At 39.8% G+C, this 25,372-nt stretch overlaps 1 protein-coding gene across 1 annotated transcript in view; it reads right to left on the bottom strand.

The window, feature by feature from the left end:
• The window catches only part of kcnh8 (potassium voltage-gated channel, subfamily H (eag-related), member 8), a 54,862-nt gene extending 39,093 nt beyond the window's left edge, over window positions 1-15,769 (bottom strand). Inside the window, exon 1 of the mRNA XM_073462797.1 lies at window positions 15,694-15,769. Within this exon, the coding sequence (XP_073318898.1) occupies window positions 15,694-15,769 (76 nt within the window). The remainder of the gene's footprint in view (window positions 1-15,693) is intronic.
• Between the last annotated feature and the right edge of the window lie 9,603 nt (window positions 15,770-25,372).

The raw sequence follows: 25,372 nt of genomic DNA on the forward strand, positions 1-25,372 counted from the left end.
AATATGACTTGTAACATATGGACACAAAGGCTGAAGGGATCTTCATCTCATATAGATGATGGCTGGTGTGGGCTGCAACATGAAGGGCATTTACCTCAATAAATTACTGATTTATCTGCAAGCTGAAGAGCCATGGAATCCTCCTCTTGAAACTCATTTTGTAGAGTCAAGAAACTGACCCTGAAGTAAAAATACTTTTAGTGAGAGTTGCAGTAAAAGAGAGCTTGTGAGTTAAGTAGTAAAGTTGGTAGAGAATCAGTGGGGAATCTGCTGGAGTGATGACAGTGAAAACAGAATATCACATTAGTGCTGCTGAAGTCTATCACAATTAATTATCCTATTTGTGTCTAGCTCTAAACACCCGGTTGAAGAGGACCAGCTGTTTATACCTGAATCCATCTATTATGGCACACAAACACACACATCCACATGAACAAACACCCACAGTGCCAGTGCAGCGTGGAATGATGCTGAGCTGTGCTGATAGACAGATAATGTTTACAGTACGCTGCCCATTATACGAGACAGCGGGCGGCTGCAGTTTGGCAGATTCTATAAGGTGTGCGTGTGGATGTATGCGTGTGTATTTGTGCTGTAAGTTGATAAGCATTCAAACCTGCTCAAACTAGACCTGAAGTTGCATGACAACACGCACAGGCGGTACGTGTAGCATTAGCAAATTATTCCCAGACATTAGTGTAGTTGCAGTAAATAAATGAGTCACAAACACACACATCGAGCCACACTCGCAAACACAAACACACGACACGACGTGAGCTTGCTTATAACCACTGCTTGAGACATCCTTCAAAGCGACGTGCTTGCGTTTCATAACAAAAATCAATTTTCTGCATCAATAATCCCTTTTCCCACCATCCTCCATGTTTAATTGTTTCATGTTGTACGTCAGGCTTTTCTGAAGGAAACCACCTCAGATTTGACCTGGGAATACCACCGCAGAGGACCAAACCCTTGTACGTGCCCCTCCAGAGGAATGAACAACATGTTCCCTTTCATGATCCCATTCAGCGATCAACAATTGCTTCTGCACGCTTGCAAGCACTCGCTTAAAATTGTAATTCATGTAATTTTCAGGAATGTGGGACTTTAGAGAGGAAGCACTTTGAGATGTGCAACAAAGTTTTTAATCAGATTTGGGACCATTACAACTTTTGCAAAATGTGCGTTGAGACTGTCGAGACTCTACATTTTCATTATTGTCAACAAATCTCATGAAAGAACCAAAACCAACAATGTGTTAGTCCATCTCTCAATGCTGTCTGGCTTCCCCAGTCTGTCTGTGGCTCTCAGCTCTCTCTGTCCCTTTAATAGTTCCTGGACAAGGATTGTGATCTGTGGCTCATTGAAATAATATCAGGCTTTGACTACACAGACAATAATTGATAGTAGGATAAATTTGTGTGTTTTTTTTTTTGTCTTTTCTTGAAATGTATTAACATATAGAATATCTTACGTATCCTTTAAAGAATCATTTCAATTTATAACAACTGTGTTCTGACAATCAGAGAGGTTGTGAACAAGCCTAATAGGTAGATTATCCAACACTTCAACTAGAAATAAAATTGAGAATAGTCCCTCACTGCACAGTGAGACTGTGTGCAAATGTGATGGATGTTTCCAATGGACAGTTGGGTAATTATTTTACAGCTCCAGTTCATCTAAATCATTTGGCTACCCTGGAGGTCTGTTTAAAATCTGTCTAATTGTCTCACCACTCCACTCTTTCTTGTCCCATCTGACTCCTTGTAGCAATGTCACCACATCTCCGCAATTAACATTAAAATCTTACTATCACTAACAGTAATAATGGTAACCAACTTGTAATAAACTGGAATTAGGCTTTAACAATGTGTTTGGATGAGTATTACCCAGTGACAGTGATGCCTATTCATGAAAGAGAAAAACACAACGAGAGTGTCATGTCAGCTGTAATACTCTGACTGCGTGGCCCAGACAGATGGTCAGAGCGGGTCTCAGCATTGGGACCGGCTGTCAGACGTGAGGCCCCTCAGGCTCGTGGTAAGCAAGAGAGAGAGCGACATGACTGCTGGCCTCTCGGGGAGCCACAGCACAGGCCTGCAGCCTGTCTGGTGGCAGCTCCAAGAGCACGAGAGGACGGTGCTGACAGACAACGAATGTTTACAGAGAAACACACACTGTGCTGTGTTTGACTGAGGATTACTTTGGCTGGGTAGAATTGACAGGTACACTGTATATTGTCTGAGTGTACAATATGTTTGTTTAGATAAATAAAGATATGGAGGAGAGGCAAGATGATGTTTATATCTTGTTTTGTGATGCAAGCGGGACCACATATTAAATATATGCTGACGACATAAATGGGCGTGGCCGTGTTTCCAATCAAGAAAAGAAAAATAAGAATTTTATGGTACTAAAGGCACTAAAAACTGTATCAGCTTCTTTTATGAGTGAAAGTGTCCTTGCCAGGCAGATGGGTTTGCGAGATTACAAGAGTCAATCTTGCTAGGCTTCAATGACAGACTGATGGTTTGTCCAGATTTTGAAAGACCCTCAAACTTTTCCAAACAGTTTCCGTGGATGACTTCAGCGTCAGGTAAGGGTCCTCTATAAACACCTGCCTTTCTGCCAAAGCTGGAACAGTTTTAGTTATTTCACATGACCAATTTGCCATTGGTGTTGTTCTTATTTTCTCTTTCGTTTGAAGTGGGCGGAGCTTAGTTGAAAAAAGCTGACGCCACTTACTTCCATGCACCAATCAGGATTTAGCAACATTTAAATGAAACCCTAATGAAAGCTGTACGGTTGTTGCTTAAGGTGCCAGGCAACTGTCAATCAAACCTGATCAAACCACACCCGCAGTCCCAATGAATTCTAGCTGTGAGTACACCTTGGGGTGCTTTTCTTTTTAAGTTTTGCTTCAATTTTCAGGAGCTTTATGAATAATTTGAATCAAAATCTTTCTTTGTTATTTAATAATTTCAGCAAAATGTTGAAATAGAATAGGATTACTATTTTATTAAACTTTTTATAATGTTATACTTTGTACTGTATGCAAATTCCCCTATCCTTCCTTTTTTCTACCTCTCTGCTCTCCTCCTTTCTCCCGCTGTCCTACTTTTCCTAAGACCTTACCTTCCTCCTTTGTGAATGCACCAGCATTACAGCCTCCTTCTGGCCCCCACCCCACCCACCCTAATATTTTTGCTTCCCTATTACTTCCCTGCCTACCTTTACATTGCCCCTTCCTCTCTTTAACTCCCACTGTCTCCATCCCACCATCCCCTCCCCTGCCTCCCCCATCAACCTTCACTCCTTCCTTCCCTCCCAACTGTTTCTTTATGCCCCCCCTACCATTTTGGATCTCTGCGTCTAATTACTCTTCATCCCCTCTCTACCCTTGAAATTCCACCAGACCATTCCTCTTTTCCCAGATCCATTTATTTCCTTCAATCTTTGTACGCGTTCACCTTCTTCCCCATCACCTCTATAAGAGCATCATCTGACCCCTCCACCACTTCCCCCTTTGTCTTTTCTTTTGTTACTCCAGATCGCCTCTCTTCTGTCTCAACCTCTTCATCACCTCCCATTTCTCTACTGTATCCCTCTCTCCATTCTGAATTTCTTTTGGCTAATTGCTCCGGTGTAGAAGCCCATAGATCATCTCCCCTCATGCTCACACTACTGCATGACAGCTGCTGGAGAAACCCCACAGGGACACGAAGAACAGGGGGAGCAGAAGGGGGAAAGACACAGACAAAGAGATGGTAGAAGAAGAAAGAGGGCAGGGAAAGAAGAAAGAAGGAAGAAGAGAGAACGATGGCTACAGCATATGCAATAAAAGTCAGCGGAGGTGCCTTGTAATTGTTGCAGAATGAATGACTTGTAAAGCAATTGTGTGAGCTATTAATAAACTTTTCAAGTGTAATTATACCATCAAAAGACCAGCTTCAGACAGCTGTTTCCTCCTCTCAAAACACTTTCAGTAAGTTGGTTCGGGGATTTGTGTGGTTCCTCATCATCTGATCAAGAATTAACAAGAATTTCCTCACCAAAAAATAAATGACAGCATCAGTCATTTGGTCGAATACGTACATAATTTGACCAATGCTGAGGTTTTCCTTAAAAGGGACACTGTGTGATAATGCAATTAATGACTGTTATCTCTGAACACAGAGGGAGAAGGTGGCATCCTCTCTTCCACAAACGGTCTTTTTCAAGGCCACAGTGTTTTCCTGACCTTAATCACGTAGTTTCGCCACATGCTGGCAATGTTGAATTTCTCAGCAACTATTGTGTGGGCTGCAATGAAATTTAATACAAATCATGGATCCCAGAGGATGAATAGTTCTCATTTTTGTGATCCCCTGGCTTCTTTTATGCTCAGCAAGAGGTCAACAGTGTTTATTTTGACTGAAATGTCCTGAAAATTATTAGCTGGGCTGCCATTAAATTTGGCACAAATATTCATGCTCCCCAGTAAATAAATCCTAAAAACTGTGGTGGTCTGAAATTTCCTAGTACCACCAGCGCCGCTGCCATCAAATACATCATTAATAAAATGAAATATATCCACATCTAGTAAACACCAACACAGATCTACGGACATTCATGGTTCCTAGAGGATGAAATATATTGACAATTACTGCATGGGTTCCCATACATTTTTTGATTTCTTCCCCTTAGGATCGATAGTAAAATCTATGGTGATCCACTATTGTCAGGTCAAACTTCCAGAACCAATCATAATGTTTGTTTACAATAACTTCCAGGTAGAAAAGTCACTGCATCACGTAGCCTGCATGCCCTTGCATGCATGTGTATACATCTCATCAATCTAAAATGCATGTTTGATGCTTTCTTATAATAACAACACGTTCACTAACATTACTTTGGAGAGCTAATTTACCTGTTGGGCCACAGGGTAAAGAAAATGACAGCTTAAGGTTAGCCCAAACTATCAGTTCGTCTGATCGATGGTTAAGTGTCGGGTGGATTTGGTTGATCATAGACACTAGCAAAGCAACACAATACATAAAATAGTCACAGCAGAAAGATTAGATAGGTCAGGCCACAATGTTTAACTTGAAACCTTCAAACATTACAGTTACCTCTAAAATGTGTAAGGTCTGCCACTAGGGGTCTCTCAATCAAAACAAGTTGACAACAGCTGTCTTCATTGTTAAACAACTACCACTACCGATGAAAATTGGCATGACTCAATTTTCATGGATGGGGTCATGTTTTACAGTTTTATTCACATTAGGCTAAGTCACAATCATTGACTATCTTCCTCACTCCCTGATGTATCATCTGATAACACGATGAACTAAATTGGTGAATATGGCTCACATTACATCAGCTAAACTTTGCCATTTTGAGCATGTAAGCCTGCCGATATTAGTATTTTGCTCAAAACCCCTTAGTGCAGCCTCACAGAGCTGATAGCACGGCTTTAGAGTCCTCCTAACAACAGGGGTACCAGTTCAGAAAACACTCATATCGGTCATTTTTAAAAACAAAGACAAACAACCTGTTTTGTGGTTTGGTTTGGAGGACTTGTTGGAATTTACTTTCCCTGCAGGTCAGTGCTACAAAAGGTGGGTCAGAGAAAAAGCACAAATTGCACCTCTTCTAAATAAATTGATAGGTGGGGAAGGGATGAGTGTGTATTCGTGTTACCTCGTCCACAAACTGCATCTTTGTCCTAGATCTGTGGTTTTAAACACACACACAAATGCTCCGTATGCACATTCACCAGCTCCTAGACATCCCTGTGACACCACTTGGAGTAGCCCCTGAGCTATTTACAGCACAACAATTCATGACGGGTGAGCAAGCAAAAGGAAGCAATGGAGACATAGAACGAGAGAGAGAGAGAGAGAGAGAGAGAGTGAGAGGAGGCAGAAACCATCAGAGAGGCTCAGCAGGGAGAGAAAAAGATGGATGGTAAAGTAGGTGAGAAAGTGAAAGATGAGGGGGCTGTGGAGAGGTAAGAAGAAGCGAGGAGGAGGCTGAGAAATATACCGATGCAGACAGATGAGGGTGGGAAAGGGACAGAGGGTGATGGGGTGATGTGAAAAAGTTGAAAGTAAGTGAGATGGAGCCATGAGAGGGGGAATGATGAAAGATGGAGAGTGGTAAAAATTGGCAGGGAAGTGGAGAGATGGATGGAAAGACCTCCTCACCTTTTTGCCAGAATTCATGTGAGCTTCTGAGAAACTGCTGCAGAGCAGCCGCATTACAACAAAAACGTCACTCTAGAGCAAGGTTATTATAGTTTACTAAAACTAAACACACAATTAAAAACATTTTAGTTAACTGAAACAAAAATCAAGACTAGATGAAAACTAACTGACACAATGCTGGGTACTGATAAACCTAACAAAAAACCAAAAACCAAAAAATATTCAGAAAATGTCTAGTTTTTCTCAACACAGCAAGCGTGAGAAGGCATTTGGGCATTTATCTTCTGAGCCTGTGATGTTAGTAAATTGTAAGGATGCATCTGTCGATTTCTTTCTTGATTAATTGGTTCGTTGTTTGAGATATAAAATGTCAGAAATGTGAGAAAATAATGTTTCCCAAAGTCCAAGATGATGTCCTCAAATGTTGTCCACAAGCCAAAGATATTCTGTTTACTGTCATACTGGAGTAAACAAACACAAAAATATACACATTTAAGAACCTGGTATCAGAAATATGTCACTTATTCTTAAAAAAATTGTCAAACCAATAAATATATTATAGAAGTAATTGGTGATTAAATTAATAGTTGACAAGTACCAGACTTATCATTGCAGCTCTATTCAATAGCCTTAAAAAAGTGTTGTATTTGTATTGTCAAAGCTTTCTGAACTTCTTAATAGTCTTAATTAATGCTCAACACCAGAGTCCCCCAGGGCTGTGTGCTCAGCCCCCTCCTGTTCACACCGTACACCCATAACTGCACTACCAGACATCAGGAGAACTCTACTGTGAAGCATGCAGGTGACACCACCATCGTCGGCCGCATTACAAACAACGATGAGAGTTCATATCGCAAGGGAATCAACAATCTTGTGGTGTTCAATGTCAGCAAAACCGAGGAGCTGATCGTTGATTTAAAAAAAATCAAAAAGAGGCAAAGACACACACTCCTGTCTACATAGAAAGCATCCTGACTGAAAACATCACACTCTGGCATGGTTCGTGCACAGCCCAGGACAGGAAGGCTCTACAGCAGGTGTATAAAACTGCCCAGAACATCACTGGTACCCATCTACAGAGCACCAGTGAGATCAGTGAAGTGAGATGTCTGCACAGAGCCCGAAGAATACTGAAATTCAACACCCACCCCAGCCACAGTCTGTTCATCCTGCTGCCATCTGGCAAAAGATACAGAAGTATCCACTGCCATACCTTCAGACTACAGAGCAGCTTCTTTTCTCAGGCTGTGTGACTTTAGAATTATTTTGTTTGTTTGTCTCATATGTAGCAGTTTCGTTTTACAATCCTGGTGTTGTAAAATGACAAATAAATGAACTTCTAACCTTTAAATCTTGACCCTACAGCCCATATAGTTATAATAAAACAACTAAAACTACCAGTAATAACTCAATTAAAACTTAACATTTTTAAATAATAAAAACAAAACAAAAAAACTAAACTGAAGCACGAAAACCCACTCTGAAAGTAAACCGAATTAACAACAAAAAGAAAATACAAAACTAAAATGACTCTGCTCTACAGTTGCCATAGCAACCACTGACAGACACCATACCAAACTGTACAGTTTGTCTCAGCAATGGATACTGAATCTATCCAACACGTGGGATTATGAGATCAATGTCACACACCAAAGTTCCTCTACTGCATTAACAAATTGTACGTTGTCAGAGCACACGCACAATTATAAATGTGCACACACACATACAGGACACACACAGCCCTCGAAACAGTGGTAATCCTCTCACACCATATAACTGAAGAGAGAAAATCATTAGACAAATCCACAGCCTTAATCACTTCTGTGGCTTTTTATCATAAAGTCCCCCAGGCGCTCAGCAGCTGAAACATTACACCAGTCATTACATTCCTGTGATTTGCAGGCCCGCCTTCCTTTCTTCTCTCCATCTCTCTTGGTCAGTGTATCTCTCTCACCCTCCATTGTCTACAACCCTCTCCACTTCCTTGAAATTTCTGTCATAGCCCCTCTGTCTTTCACACAAAACCCAATCCTCTCATTTGAAAAACTAATTCAGTCTAAAAATGGCCGACTTTGCCTAGACTTCGGCTGGTGAAACCCCTGTTTGTCGATCGTTTTGGACAGGCCATTAGAGATGGTGATTAGGAGAGGATTCTTGCTAATTAGGTGGTTTAACAAGGCAGAACGTCCACGGTGACGGGGAGGGTCTCATGCAGAAGTCCCAGAAGTTTGGTGAAACAGCCGAGGTACTCGCCTCCTTTAAGTGCACAGTGACAATCAAGTCGTGACCTCATGGGGACGACAGCTTCTGCCTGCCGAGTCTGCACTGATGATGGTGGCTGAATACTTTGTCAAAGCCTTGTTAAAGCCAGTGGACACTGCTGGGCGGCAGTTCATTCAAAAACACTCATTTACACTTTCCACACTTAGCTGACGCCTTTAGCTATATGTTGGTTTACAGTGAGTGAGCACATAGATGCTGAGGAACCTGTTTCTTATAACAAGACATGTAACTGATGATGTTATAGGAAACAGCCTATTTCTGATGAAGACAAGTTAAAACATGTTTTCCTGAGGCACATATGTGTATATGGAGGAGCCACCCAATCCTGAAACGCCATGTGTTACTGGCCGGACCTTGAGGGTAACCTGTCTGTGTCGAACAAGTTTGTTGTGGGACGGGAGGGAGTCAGTGTGTTTGGGGGAAGCCTGAAAGCTCAAGGGCTCTGGGAGAAGCACCAGCACATTTGAAAAGTGCATTCTGTTAGGGGTATTTCATGTAATAAGTCAGCAGTGAAGTGTCTGGATAAGCTCAGGATGCAGCGTTATAGTTACTGAAAGGTCGTGTGTTGTGTTCTGCTGCCACAGAAGAAAAATGAAAAGCCACTGTTCCTGCATCGTACTACAGCGTCTTCCTGCATTCTTCACAGCAGAGTTGGTCCAGACTGTGAAAAGAAAGTTACCAGCTACAAAATACCGGGCTAAAGTAAATTAAAATAGGCCAAAACCAGAGGTTTAGTGGGTACAAAATTAGGCTTAGTGGGTAGAGCAACAAACACGTTGTGCAGCAACAACAACCACATATGTATTTATGAAGTGGTTAAGATGATTGATTACAGAATGCTTCATTTTCTTTTGATTTTATGCTTTTTAATGCCTTATTATCTTTGGTGACTTTACTATGCGCCCAAACTTGGTCGGAGCATCCAGAGAGTCGCCTTACAAAATGACATCATCAGTACATGATACACTACATTATCTACATTTTTTGGATCCCCAATTATTTAACCCAAGTCGGCGCCAATGAACAGCAGACAAAGTTAGCGACTATCTGGTGAAGCATTTAGCTAAAGTGCCAGATATTTCTCCTAGGAGCTTGTGGAAACGAGCTAGGAAGAGAGTGGTTATTGGTCCTTCATAAGCTGAGTGTGGTGTTTACATCTTGTTGCCGTACCCCCAAGTGGTCCTCACCAAAAAAAACAACTGTATATGTTGTTTGTGTAGGCAGTTTAGTACGACCCATTTTGACATTTATTGCTGGGTGCTGACCCCTAGTGGCCGTGTTCATTTTGAGGGTTGCAAAGGAGGAAATCAGATGATGTAGTATAAGAGCGAGAAAGGGCAGACAAGGTGGTGGGGACAAATAAGCACAGATCTTCTACTCAGGAGATGCTCATCCTTGAGTTCTTTTATCTTATGCAGCGTACTAAAACTACATTACATACGTAACATATCTTTAATGTTACTAACTTATTTTAACCTACAACATGATCTTTCCCTAAAGCTAATCAAGTACTGTTATTTTGTTGCCTAAACCTAACCAAACTGTTTCATAACATTAACCACATGATGACAAAGGTCCAGTCCGGTTCACCTGATGTAGGTACTGTCCACTGGTCACATGTTGTAGTTTCATGTTGTTCCTGGAATGGTCATATACTGTATGTTGTTTTGGTATTCACTGGCAATCAACCTATTCAGCCATTAAGGTATGATGACATGTTGCAAAAAATAATTACAGGTTTGGTTATTAAGTAGAATAACTGGAAAAAAGAATGCATTACAGTTCATTATGAAATAGTTCATTATAGGTCTTAAATAGTTAGTTAGAAATACGTAAAAGTGCCTGAAAACTGTACAATATTTGAGTGCATGTTCTTGGGTACTTCACCACTGATAGATAGCATGTAGCCAATTAGCTTACTAGCCATAGCTTAGGCAGGCCTACAAGTAATCTCTATGTCACCGAGCTATCCGGGAGGTTCCTGGGGGAAATGTTTATGGCGGCTATTTCCAGTGCTCGTCGAAACTACCGTAGGTAGCTAAGTATCATAATAATTGATGTACCAGTGACACACATACCAATCACTCAAAGAAAGAGGATAAGCGTCCTGTTACTACGGAAAACATCAGTTCTGGTTAGGTGACAGGACACACAAGAAATTTGTGCAAGGTAGCCACAGTGGATAGAAATGCATGAACAATAGGTCCTCTGTATTCTACATTATTCCCTAGGATGCAGCACAGCTCCATCTTTTCTGTTTATCTTTTAACTGAAAATAAAACAGTCTCGATATTAAGTGGGCTTTGGAGAAAATGGGAACAGCAGTGCCAATCCACTGACAGTAAGTGAGAGCCCCTCCACACCCTGCAGCACTACAGTCAATGATGATTGATTACTCCCTCACAGTCTCATAACTGCACTCATTACTTCTTTCACAGTCAGTCTCTGGCTGAGGACAACATTAGACCTGCCTTTTCACAAGTTATCATAATCAGATGGTAAAATAACACTGTAATATGTGTCTATTAAAGGAAATTAAAGAGCTGCTGATGTTTTTGACACTGTGTGACATGAGTAATTCTGACTAATCCCAATATAATAATCCAGGTTATCTCTGCTTTAATAAATCTTTTTTGAAACATATGTGTGTCAGCATGTGGTCTGTAGTCTTTCATGCTCAGTAATTAGCTCCCTGGGTCTTCCTGCAGGTCACAGGGTTGCTGGTGAGACTGAGCCATGGGGAAAGCAGCAGTATATGCTCTGTCTTCTCTGAGACAGCAGGAGCTGATAGCGACAACCAGCTCTTTATTGTGTGCGATACACAGACGAGCTTTTAAACATTCACCTGGCAGCAAGAGGTAATCACGATGTGGGATCCCACAGCCGCGTCTTAACATCTTAATTAGATGTGCTGCATTTAAAGAAAGTTAATCAGTGGAGAGGAAACTTCTACTTTACTACCCCTGTGCTCAAAGATGGAGACAGCCGGGCACACACACACACACACACACACAAAACTACACACTTATATACACATAAAGTTCTCTGACACAAACTAGCAAAGTGCTGAATGCTGCACACTTTTTCTTCCTGCTCTTTTCTCTTTGTCCACTGTGTCTTCATCTTTCTTTACACACATCTCTCTCTTCCTCTCTGTCTCTGTCTGTCTCTCTCTCTCTCCCTCTCTTTCATTCACGTACACACTTTAACATATTGACTCAACACACACAGCCATTCCTAGTCTTGGCATCAGTGATCGTGACAGTAATTACCTGCCTAGTGGAGGAGGAACTGGTGTGTGTTCAGAGCTAGAAAATAGCTATCTGGAAGAATGGTGCAGGACTGGAAGCACCCAGCAAACAATTTACACAGCCCTCTGCTACAACTGCACCACCAAACCGTCTGCTTAATTTGGCAGAAAAGCAGCGCAACACGTTTTCCATCTCCCCAACACAGGCCATCATTGGTGACAGAAAGTCGAGTCAGCAAGTTTTCTGGTGATGCAATGACTTTATATATATAAATACAACACAATATTTATGTGTTATAATACACATATTTCAGGCTGTCCTTGTCACAAAAATGACCATATAGGTCGACTGTGAAAGCAGCTTAATACAACCTATATTTAAGTTTCTCCTTAGGTGGCGACCTCTAGTGGCCATAATAATAATTACAGCAGCAAAGGAGGAAGTCAGGCAAAGTGGTATAAAGAGGGACAAGTCCGCATACGGAGGAGGTAGTGGATGGATGGTTTGGTCAAACAAGCACCAGACTTTCACCCTTGTGTCCAATGTGAAACCACTAATGACTCATTTTTTACTTATTAACATAATCATGCTACGCCACATATGTTACATAACTGAAGTAACATACATAATGTAGGTTTGTTCACAACTGAAGTTACATAAGTAACGTAATTATTTTTACCCAAACATGATTTTGCCCTAAACCTAACCAACTAGTTGAAGTGCCTAAACCTAACCAAACTGCAACTGTAAGAAGAAGATCCAGTACACATATTACTGGTGTGCTGCACAGGTCATGTTGTTTTGAGAATGGTTCTGGTCACTGGCAATCGACCCATTCAGTCGTAAGTCAACTTGGCAAATTGTATTGGGATTTTTTGACATCTAAAGCAGCAAATGTAAATTCCAGGATAAAGATAGTTGGTTGTTGATATTCATCCCGTGTCATCATTTACTGATGCTTTGGGTTGGCGTCTGACCCGAGCTGCCAGCCTAAAGCGTCAGAATTTCATGATATATATGATAATAAATAAATAATCATTAGTCACATCCAATTATATGCATATGCTTCACATTACCATGAGCTAAGTGTGATTGTAGTGAGCAGCACACCACTAAATACAGCTCCAGTGATGGGCAGGTGGTAAGATTAGTCAGCTGGATGGCACTCTGTTGTAGTGATGACAGAGGGTGTTACAGCACTTTCACACAGTCATCTCAGTGCAGAGCTACAGACAGATTCTGTTATTTTAGTTACAGTACAGGCAAACAGGAACACACCGATCCTAACGCTGTCATCACAGGTGTCTGTCAACCAATAAGTCGACAAAAGACAAACAAAAACTGTTGGTCTGTTGAAAGGTCATGAACTATGTTTCTTCTTCATCCTACAATCCATTCTGAGTATTTGTTAGGTTGTTAGTCTTCATACATAGAATGGATTTAAAGCCTTAAATATTTTATGTCTTCACTCATCTAAGCATTTTTTTATAGCTCTTCATTGAATTTATCCTGAAAGTTTCACATTATAAGCTGTCTTTACAACCACTAGCTCATGCCTGGGACACCTCTGTTTATTTAAATAAGCCTGGGTCTGAACATCTCTGCCTTTATGAGCACTAACAAATCCCTTTTAAAGGACCCCAGTAAGCATAAATCAACTTTTCTCTGAGGGCAAATCACATCAATTTAGAAACTTGCCTACTTTCACTTTCATCCATTTATCACACCCTTTTTCCAGGTCCAATGTGCCTTCCCAGGCTTGGTATGACGTCAAAGGGGATCACATAGCAGTGAACCCAGCACTTCCCTTATATTTGCTCATGGCCAGACCATCAGGCCCAATTTGTCCCGTCAAGCTCTGCTGCCTCTGGTCTGCCCCATCTCGCAGTTCAAATCCAACGTTAATTTCCTCTATCTCGCTGCTCAAAGACAAGCCACTTGGTGGTGTAGGCACCAGGGCTCCAATTCCCTTGGGTTGAGCTCCTGCACAGGCAGCTGGATGTTTGTTGCCACTCGACATATAGACTGCTCTTGATCGTACAGTGGTGCTCGACTAGTGGGTATGGGGACTGAAAAGGGATGGATGTTTGCAGTTATTATAGTGCCTAACTGAGTGCTGTAATAGTGGACAAAATGCCTCAATGAGAGGGGTACGAGTGGGGGCAGGTGTTGAGTTTAGGTTGGAATGACTACAAAATACAGGATATATTTTTATCACTAAGATCTATGATAAGGATTTTAACAATGAGAGGAAAGTATTGGCACAGAGTGAACAAAACACAGATAAGAGGTTCTAGTGACATTTTGTGCAAATTTTGAAACAACAATAACACAAAAGGTACTCGCTGTGTATGATTTTGCCTAATAAACAATCTACAATACTAGTCTCCTACAAACACAGTATAGGGTACCAACCCCCCTCTAATTAGAAGCACTATGATATACTGATACAGAGAACTGCAACGTGTAATCGCTTAACAGATTAGCTGATGGAAACAAAATTGATTGAAACCATTTTTAAAGTCAATGCAAAAATCATCTTAAAGGGGCACTGTGTCGCTTTGTAGAAGAAATTCAAACTCAGAATTTTAATGTTTACAACATTAGAGAGGTATTAATACAAACTCAGAAATAATATTTTTTTTCCATAACTGTATAAACAAGCTGTTCTCAGAGGAAAATAAGGTCCCCAGATCACTGTTTGAAGCTAGAGAGGTGGCAGGGTCTGCCACATATAAACAAAGTAGAAAATAGCGAAATTGTGTGGTCCTTTAAGGTCAGTTTGTTTATTTAGTTTGTTTAGGCATTCTTTTCTGATTAAACTTTCTTCCCCAAAACTACATAGAGCACCTTTAACACTATAAACTGATCATCTCAGCCTGTCGACTGTGTAAACAAAACACTTGACGACATAACATTGGCCTTCAGGCAACTGTGATTGGCATTTTTCACTGTTTTCTGATGTTTTACAGACCAATCGATAAAAATAATCCTCAGCTGCAGCCTTACCGCTATAGTAACTGTCTGAATGAAAGAGCAAAGACATGACATTTAAGCCACAGTTTCAAAACCAAGACAATCTGATGAGAAAGGACTATGATGTGACTCTAAATGAGCAGAAGCAGAGATAGGCCTGGAGGATGGGGGTAAACATCAGCTGTAAAACAAACAGCTGGATTTCCAAGAGAAACAAAGGCTGTTCATTATGAAAAAAAGACCTCTAAGATAAGAGGCAAGAGTTCAGACAAAAGTTGTCGTTTGGAGATGCCTGTGTGTGCCTCAGCCCAGGGAAAGACTTGCTGTAATGCCGCTGCCGACCAATTAATTTTGATAAATGCGACTGCTGGTCTCAGACCGGCGGGAGGACTTGTCTGCCAAAGAGCAGAGATAATAAAGGTTAAGCTCAGGGAAAAATGACCCGTGGACATTTTAAAAAAAAGAGAAAAAAAAGAAAAAAGTTGTATTTATCCAGGTGTGCTCACAAGTATATACATCAAATACATGACACAGGCTGCAACCTTTGAACAAGTCGTCCGACTGTGTGGTACAGTACAGTACAGTGCAGCTGGGAGTGTGTGCGCCCAGTTAACCCTCTGTCGCTGTCTGTGGTGCGGTAGTGTTTCAGCACCGCGGACAGCGACAGACTCGGTCTGCTAATTGCTGTGGGAGCCTCTCCTGCTGTCCGTTTCTGTCTCACATGAAACCATTTGGAGTTACCTGGAAGTTAAAGTCCATCTCAGGGAAAACAAACGGCCAGAGAGATGTGGCGCCCTGATTTGGCAGCATCAAGGACAAGAAACCAAGAAGTCACTGTTGTTTAGTTGATTTTTACAGGTGTTGGGCTTAAATCTGCTCAAGGACCTCAATGATCTCCAAGCCCCTTACAAACCAAACGACCCAACTTCAACCTGAAACTATTAGAGCTGCTTAAAAGACTAATGTAATTAAAAAAAAATTAAAAGCAAACTTACGGGTGCCATCAAAGCGTGTGGCTATAGTGTCCAGAAACGTGTTCTGTGGCGCTAATAATCCCTTCATCACAGGCATTTTCCCTGCTTGATATCGAAGTCCCCATCAAAGTTACTGAAGAGAAGGTGCAAGTCGTCCAAACGTGTGAGGTGCTCCCATTTAAGCCTCTGCAAGAACAAGGAGCTATCCGGTCAACTCAGCACAATGCGATCCCTACGGTCGCTGGAGAGTGAACGCGATGCGCGCACCCGCGAGTCTGGAGCTCGTGTTGCGTGTGTAAACGACAAGAGATGATGAAGTCCACAGGTGCAGTTCAGGTAATAGCCAGGGACGACCGTGAGAGAGCGAGGCTCCCTGTCAGCGAGGCCATTATTATGCCGCCGGATTCAATGATCGTCTCTCCACAGCGCGCAATGCTGGGAGCCATCAATCAGCCGAACTACTGTGATCAAAGCGCAAATGAGGGAGTTTCTCAGTGTGGAGGCGCAGTGACATCACAAGTCAGAAACACAACTTTTATAGACGCTTTTCTCTCCATTTGTCCTCTGAATCTTCTTTTAGAAATCAGCCTTCTTTGTCTTATCGACGCATCAACATACAAAGTCTTCATTCATCCGTTTTATAAGGGGTGCAATCACACAATAGAACAATGGCTGCCCACTAACAGCTCAATTGATGGGAATCCCATTAAAAGCGCATGAAAAATAGTTCTTATATATAATGGTTGACTCTTTATGATATAGTGCACTCTATCAAATAAAATATTTACATTAATCTAACAGTATTTGGTGTGAAACTGAAAAATGAAAGACAGAAAAGATCTTCATTTGCACATCCGTTCATGAATACAGCTGAAACTAAACACAGTGGTTGCACAGCAGATCTGAACGCTGCCGTGTTGTCAGTCTGACTGTCAGCCTGTCGTCTGCTCTCTCTGAGCGCATGTACCTGTCAGCAGGCGCACAGCTGGCCACAGCGACAAAGAGATCATCAAAGAGAGTGTTTAGCGCCATCTGATGGTGAGATTAAGACATGACTTGCATGGGCTGGAGTCAAAACACCTAACGAGCGATACAGAAGTGCTCAGCAGAATCATCAGCTGCACCATAGCGCCCTCATGTGGGCAGTAAAGTGTCAAGCTCCGGTACACAAAAGAACAGGTATCTGAGAAAAAGGTGTATCTTTATCTTCATAATTGTACATAAAGCAGTGGAGCACATGCATGTAAATTAATCAAGTATAAAAACAATAGTACATCTGATGAATTGTGCAGGGCTGCCATTATTTTACTGTTAATTTTAAAGATCTCCTATTGTAATGCACTGACACAGTGGATTGGTGTATGTTCTTGATTTTACAGTAGACTACTGGCAGCAGAGTTGTCCATTACTACATTGTCTACATCAACAGTGAAACTGGGAAAAATGTCTTCAAAGTTTTTTGACTGTCCGTGGTGATGAGCTCATTAAATATGTATTATTGCACTAATTTTCATGGCTTCAAAACCATGACCAACGACCCCAAAAATGTGGAGACTGCACTCTGCACTTCTTATTCCATTATATCTGTATTGAATTGTTTTATTGTTTGCATTTTTAAAAAGTTGAAACTGATGAGTAATTGAGAAGAGCCAAGCAATCCTAAAGTATTATTTTGTGAAGTTCGACCTATTAAGTAGGCTTGATATACTGTATCATTTTAATTGTAACATTAATGTAACTGTATTTTTACAGTTATGGTTGTAGTATCTGATCCCCGTAATGCCTAAAGTTTTTTTTTCTTCTCTAAGATAGAGCTAGACCGAACATAGACAATTTGTCACAAGATAAAATAATTAAAATTATTATTATTATTTTAAAAAGTTCTATTTCACTTTTAACAGTATAGTGGCAGCAGATGTTGTCATACTAACAGCCCGAACGTAATTTTGGTTTACTGTGTAAAAACAACATCATCATGTCTGTCTGAGGTTTGTACCTTTTTTTCCCACTTAATGTTTGTGGGGAGCTGTTTTCCTTCTCTAAGGATGGGGTGTTATATACGCTGTACAGATTATTGTAAAGCTCCTTGAGGAAAAAATTGTGACTTCTAATTTTGGGCTACATAACTTAAATCAACTTTACTTGACCTTTTAGTGAAACTGACAGAAATTTAGTTTTTTTTGTTCATTGTTCAATGTTTACAGATGGCAAGATACACCAGTTGGTTCATGAGCAGAGCCTCACTTAAAAAGGTGGGCGGCGCAATTCTGATGTAATGATGGAAATCATTTTGAAAATGAACACTTCAAAATTCTGCCTCCAGTGATCATAAAATCCCACTTTGCAAGCTCAAACTCTCCTCTGTAAACCCAGAAATGGGATCGCATCCAAAGATTTTCAATTACAAGCCTTATGTTGCAAGTACAAGACACCTCCAGCAGATAACAACAAACCTGGAGTACGTTCACAAGCACACACACAAACACACACATATTGCAGGCAAAATATAACAGGCACAACCAATCTAGGTCAATCCCATTACCAACACTTCCACAGGACTAAACACCAAAAGTCAAGCACTGTGCCTCCGACTCTGATCCTCCACGGAGGAGAAGCAGCTGTTCCAGCCATTATGTCATTTAAACAAAGTGAGGTCATCAGGTGCTCTAAGGCTGACTGATGTGAATCATGTATCACCTCAGTGGCTTCAAACAGGCACACAGACTACATGTAGCCTACATACACTCATACAGACACATACGGGAAACATGTGAATCATGTCCCTGAGGTGAGGCGGTGTGCAACACACAGATATACTTCCATAAAAGTGTCAGCTAATAAAATTAAAACAGACAGCCAACTCACAGTGATGCTTCACCTGAGTAATTAAGTGCTTAATGCATCATTTAAGCCTGATCACTGCGCCGAACACACATTTTGTGTGCATGTGTGTGTGTCATAGTTAAGTTTGTAGTGAGGTGACAGTCTAGTCAAAGTGAGTCATTGTTGCTCACAGTGTTACCTCCCTGGGAGCTTTATTAGACCTGCATAAATTAAACTCCTTTTACTCACATCTCCATTTAATGTTCACTAGTCATTTAATTATCTTATTTAAGTTATTTTAACTCTCTGACTCAAACAGCTGATTTGGATCAGGGGAGACTTTGAGATCTAATGTGAAATACTATAAAGTAATAGATAGCCAGCATGGAAAGAAGTTTAAAAAAAGATTAAAAAATCATCATCATCATCACATCTTTATCTTTATAGCCGTTTAAAAACAAAATTACCGCATCACTTTCAACACAGTTAAGACCAAAATTAAATCAAAAACAACAAGAGAACAAAGTCAAAGGCTGTAAAGACAAGAAGGGAGCTTGAACACATAAAGACTAGACAGTCAAACTCAGACTAAACTTAATCTATTGTTACAACATCAAAGTGTAGTATCACATTCACAGGAAACCACAAAGTGTAACATCCTCTCATCTTAAAAGCTTTCATTGTGGATTAACTGGCAGACGACAATGCTACTGCTCAGTCTACAGTGCAGTGGATTACAAGAGCCCAAATAGGTCAAAATAAAAGCACGGATGACTTTTTCAAGAAAGTTCAAGTTGGGGAGCACTTATTGTGGCTATAATTCTAAATCAATAAAACATGCTGGTACTCTGTTTAATATATTATGATTGCTTTCAAATGAAATGTTTATTATAACAATTTTTTATATTAGTTCACAGCAACATTCTGATTCTGACTGAAGGACATTGATTGTGAGAGGTCATGTGACGAGCAGCATTTAAACCCCCAGTGTGTGGAATCATTAAGTGACCACACCGAATATACCAAATTATTCTGACTGCATCCATTTTTAGGCAATCACAGTGGTGTTGGCTGTAGTTTTTAATTTTTTTCTCTGCCAGTCATTCTCAGGTCTAGTCCACACTTACACAGTTATTTTTTAAGGAAACAAACCTATCTCTGTCCTGATAAGTGTTTCAGAAAATAATCTCCATCCATCACATGGCCATTCACATACACTGGGCATGTCTGTGCTGGTGTAAACAGGAAGCAGATTATTTACTATCTTCATCCTGGAAGGAGTTTTCCAAAAGTGACCTAAAACGCTGTTTGTGTGTGTATGAATGGCCATAACGCATAGAAAAAGATGAGTTTTAAGAAATACTCGTGTACATGTGTCAGGGTCAGATGCCTTTTTTATACTACCACTAGGAGTCGCCAGTGAAACCTCTAAATTGTGCACATAGGAGCTTTAACATATAATACAACATCATGAGTATTATTCATACCTGTTAAATTCCAGCAAAGAAAAGTTAATGCACAATTACAAGAAGTGTAATGATGTTGGTTTTAACCTACAGGCTTTATGAATTTGATTGTGTATTGATGATGTGCTGCTCTGCTGTTTCCACTCCTCTGTCTCTCTGTGTTCTTTGGTTTCATTATAAACATTCCTGGTTAAACTCTAATCTAATCTGGCCTCGTGCCTGTATAACATACAGTCATGCATTCATGCTTTAAGGCTCCCTCGCTGCGTTGCAAAGGCTACACTGTGCCGACATTTTACCTCAATGGTTTTTATGATGCCCTCGAGTGCTATCTAAGAAGTGGGCATGGCTGTTCAAAGATACAGCCATAAGTTAATTTTACACACATACTTTGACAAAGCTAATAGCCCATACTGTATGTGCAGAGTGTACACAGCCACATTCACACACACACACACACACACACACACACACACACACACACACACACAGTCATACTATAGTCATCACCACACTGCACAAACCTTCCTAATAAAATCTATAAAGAAATGTCACATGACATATTAGGCCCATCTAACCCAATGCTTCCATCTTCTGTCTTGAGTCCTTTATTCTGTCTTCTCATCCAAAAGCTCAAGACATGTCTTTCTTCTTTCTACAAAGAAACTCATCATTTTTTCAAAGAGGGTACATCTCACATCTGATCCTGAGCTCACAATCTCCTCTGAAATCTGGAGGTCCCTGCACTCAAACTTGAACCTCTTTTGTCAAAGACTTTCTGATTTGTACACCAAAACCACCTTAACCCGAGGCTATGTTTTTCTAAGCCATTACAGGATACTTGCACCAGTACATTAACAGGCCGAGGAGCCTGAACATAACAAACCCTGGATCAGGAGAAACCTGAGGAGAGACAGCCGCCTACACACTCAGTTCTGGCACAATGTAAGTGACATGGTTATTGTATGGATATGTATTGTGTCTGTATAGACAGGTTTCTGGGTTAGGGTGTTTCATGAAAAGTAATCAGAGTAAAGGTACCAGTGCAACAACATAAATATACTCTATTACAAGTTAAACTCCTGCATTTAAATAAAAAGACATCTAATCAGTAAAATGTACTCAAAGTGACTGATATTGTATGTTATCATAGATGACATAATTAGATTACTGATATCAATACATCAACGCACAAGAAGCAATTTACAGTACCAGTTGGTCTAAATTGAAGTAGTTTAAGTAACTACCAAATTTACACATTAAAGTGTGTAAACAGGTCATAGAGAGTACCACTGCATATGTAAAAAAAAAAAGGAGTGTAAAGCTTTTTGTGGCTCCAGAGGACGCTGCATGTAATCAAATAAATTGCCTCCAGTGATGTCACTCAGTGGCTAAATTGCATTGTGTACAGCAGAACCAGAGATATCTCCTTTTTAATTCCACGCATTTTTCTTCCTCTTCAAACGTGGCACCTACATTACCAACAATGCAACTTAGACACTAAGTGACGAAACTGGAGCCAATTAATCAGATTACATGCAGCTTCCTCTGGAGCCACAAAAGGCTTTATACTACTTTTTCACGTGTGCAGTAGTACTCCCAAAGACACTTTAATGTGTTAAATTGGTGGAGTTACCCTTTAACATACAGGTCAGTAGTTCAGTCCAGCTGTTCCCAGCCCAGGGGTTGGCCCCTCCTTCTCTAATCTTTGCTTCTTTTGTGAATTATATCTTTTGTGGCCTTAGAGGAGAAGTCACTCTGGTGGAATTGCTAAATTGCATTTTGCATAATGTAGGCGCCACTCCTATAACACTGTTGGACTCATTATGGACAGTTTAAAAACAAATGATCAAAATCAATACAACCGACCAGATATATTCTTACTCCACACTTTCATTACCTGGCTCCTACATTACCCACAACGCAACTTAACCACTAAGTGAAATCACTGGAGGCAATTTATCAGATTACATGCAGCTTCCTCTGCAGCTACAAAAGGTTTTATACTACTTTTTTCACATTTGCAGTGGTACTCCCCAAGACCTGTAAACATACGTAATATGTCAAATTGGTGGAGTTACCCTTTAACATACAGTTCAGTAGTTTAGTCCGGTGGTTCACAACTCATTCCCTTTGCTTTTTTGTGAATATTGGATAATTTGGCCTAGATCTTAGTAAGAATCAGAATCAGAATTGCTTTTATTGCCAAGTAAGTTTACACATACGAGGGATTTGCTGTGGTCTGTAGGTGCAGTACTTAAAAGACATAATAAAACTATTAAAAAAAATTCCCAATATTTTGTGCAATATAAAATGGAAACACCCAAGTTATGTAAAAGTACCCCTAAACTGTATTGAAGTACAGAACTTGAGTACTATAAATGGTCTTAATATCTTTTCACCGCTGCACAAGTGTTAACAGTGTTTTGGCAAAGGATGTGTATTTGTCTCTGCACAAACACCTACTTGTGAGTGTCTGTGAGTGTTTTGTATAACATTGTGTGTATCAGATTGTGTGCATCTGAGAAACAGAGATGTGCAGCACTGAGCGTTGGCAATCCATTTCCCCTTTAACGCGCCAACATGATGCCTCCACCCATCTAATGGCAGCAGGCTCACTAACCATATCATGAGTTTATAATAACCACATCACATCCATGGCGAATGAGGTGGAATGAAAATCTAACCTAATTTGGAGAGATACACGACTGTGTGAGTAGTAGGGTGTCCCCTGAGATGAGGCTGCGATTGAGGGAGCCGTGTGCTGCACTGGTAGCATGCTCTGTGAGCGTGTAATGGTCTTAATTATCATTTAGCATGCCAGCCTCATTGACGACGTATCAAGCCAGTGATAAAATAGTGGAGCAGAGGGTGACAGAGGGAGAGAAATGTGAAGATCTCAACACTTAAAGGCACAAGCACACACAAAATATTAGCAGATATCTCTTAAACACACACATGCACAAAACAGTGAACTTATACAGCAGCATACCCAGAGGTGTAATCAGAGTGATACACATGCACACACACACATTTCCACCCAGCTGAGTGACATCTCTCTCTCTCTGAATTAGTCACGATGAATGATGTGTAACCAGCCATGACTCGTTCTGGCTGGGGAGATAGCTAATTCACTTTGTTTAATTAGTCAAAAGTAGTAGAGCATGCTCTCTCTCCCTAAACATACGCTCTCATTGCACAACATCCACCCATCTACGTGCCCGTTCTCTCTGTAGAAAGAGGCAGACCTGTTACCACACCGGTGTAACATTTCATGGGGCAAGTCTTTGAATCGTATCTGACAGAATGAAGGTTCTCTGACTCTTCCTCTCTCTTCCTTTCTCTCACAGACACACACACAACACACACACCTGCCACCTTTCTCTTTGTGATACCTTCACAGAGATTTCCGGCACCAGTTAGCTCACAGGATCACAGCTCCAGAGGTGAAGAGCATCTCGTCTGCAATAGGCTGCATGGGGGAGGTTTGCTGATACTTGGCTGCAACTTCAGGATTCTACGAACAGGACAGAAGACAGGCTGTTTCTATGTTAATTGATTCAGCTGTATCAGAACTTTGAGGTACAGTGATTAAAATGTTTACTCTCATGCCTGCTTTGAGCTTTGGGTGGTTGTAATGGTCCTACTTTGGGATATTTTACAGTGTAATTTAGTGCTAAAATTAAATAATTAGTGTCAAGTGATCATTTTGAGAATTATACATAGCTTTCTCTTGCTGTTTATTGTAGCCCACTTATATGTGATGAACTACTCTGTTAACCCTAACCCTACCTTGTGTTATGTTAGCACAGTATAGTACAGTATGTGACAGAAGCTACTGCAATATTCTGTACTGTATATACTGTATATATAAAGTATACAGCAAGGGGTGCTGTAGTACTAGTTTAATATAATCAAGTCTAATAAAGTATAGTATAATATAGTATCTTATACTATAATTTATTAGACTATATTATATTATACTATACCTCTCTATGCTGCACTTACAGTATATTGCTATAGTATAGTATAGTACAGTATAGTATAGGACAGTCTAGTGCAATTAATACGATATAATAAAATACTGTATACACTAACACTGGTAGTACTCTACAGGCCCTTACTAATATGTATAGCCTTTAACAGTTTATAGTAAAGTATAATGTAGTGTAGTATGTAATGTGATTGTGCATATCCTATTATACTGTAAAAGTATAATACTTGTATATGCAGTACATATATAACGCCTTTTATACTACAGTGTATCGTATAGTTTCGTACAGTATAGTACAGTATAGTATAGTACAGAACAGTATAGTTTAGTTTCATATAATATAGTTTTATGTAGTAAAGTACAGTATAGTATAGTGTCATATAGTATAGTATAGTATAGTATAGTTTCGTGTAGTATAGTTTTGTTTTCATTTCATATAGCATAGCATAGTATAGCATAGTATACTATAGTTTCTTATAGTATAGTTTCGTATAGCATAGCATAGCATAGTATAGTATAGTATAGTTTCGTATGGTATAGTTTCGTATAGTATAGCATAGCATAGCATAGCATAGTATAGTTTCATATAGTATAGTTTCGTATAGTATAGTATAGTTTTGTATAGTTTCATATAGTATAGTTTCATATTGTATAGTTTCGTATAGTATAGTATAGTTTTATATAGTTTCATATACTATAGTTTCATATAGTATAGTAAAGTTTTGTATAGTTTCATATAGTATAGTTTTGTATAGTATAGTATTGTATAGCATAGCATAGTATAGTTTCATATAGTATAGTTTCGTATAGTATAGTATAGTTTTGTATAGTTTCATATAGTATAGTTTCATATTGTATAGTTTCGTATAGTTTTGTATAGTTTCGTACTTTAGTATATACTTTTAGTATACTTATAGCGCTATATGGCTTATAGTGTTTTGCATAGCATATTATACTGACACACTATATTATAGTGTAGTATAGTTTCGTATAGTATAGTACAGTATAGCATAGCATAGTATAGAATAGTATAGTTTTGTATAGTTTCATATATTATAGTTTCGTATAGTATAGTTTCATATATTATAGTTTCGTATAGTATAGTATAGTATAGTTTCGTATAGTTTCGTATAGTATAGTATTGTATAGTTTCGTAAAATATAGTTTTGTATGGTATAGTATATACAGTATAATCTAGTATAAAGCAACTAAAGTATATTGTTGCTTTTATAATCCACTCCAATATTTTACTGCATATACTATACAGCATTTTACTTTAGTATACTTATAGCTCTATATGCCTTATAGTGTTTTGAATAGCATATTATACTATGACACACTATATTATAGTATAGTATAGTATAGCATAGTAGACTATGGTATAGTATAGTATAGTGAGTATAGTACTTTTATAGTA

Source organism: Pagrus major, chromosome 3 (genome assembly GCF_040436345.1).
Source record: "Pagrus major chromosome 3, Pma_NU_1.0".
Lineage (NCBI taxonomy): Eukaryota > Metazoa > Chordata > Actinopteri > Spariformes > Sparidae > Pagrus > Pagrus major.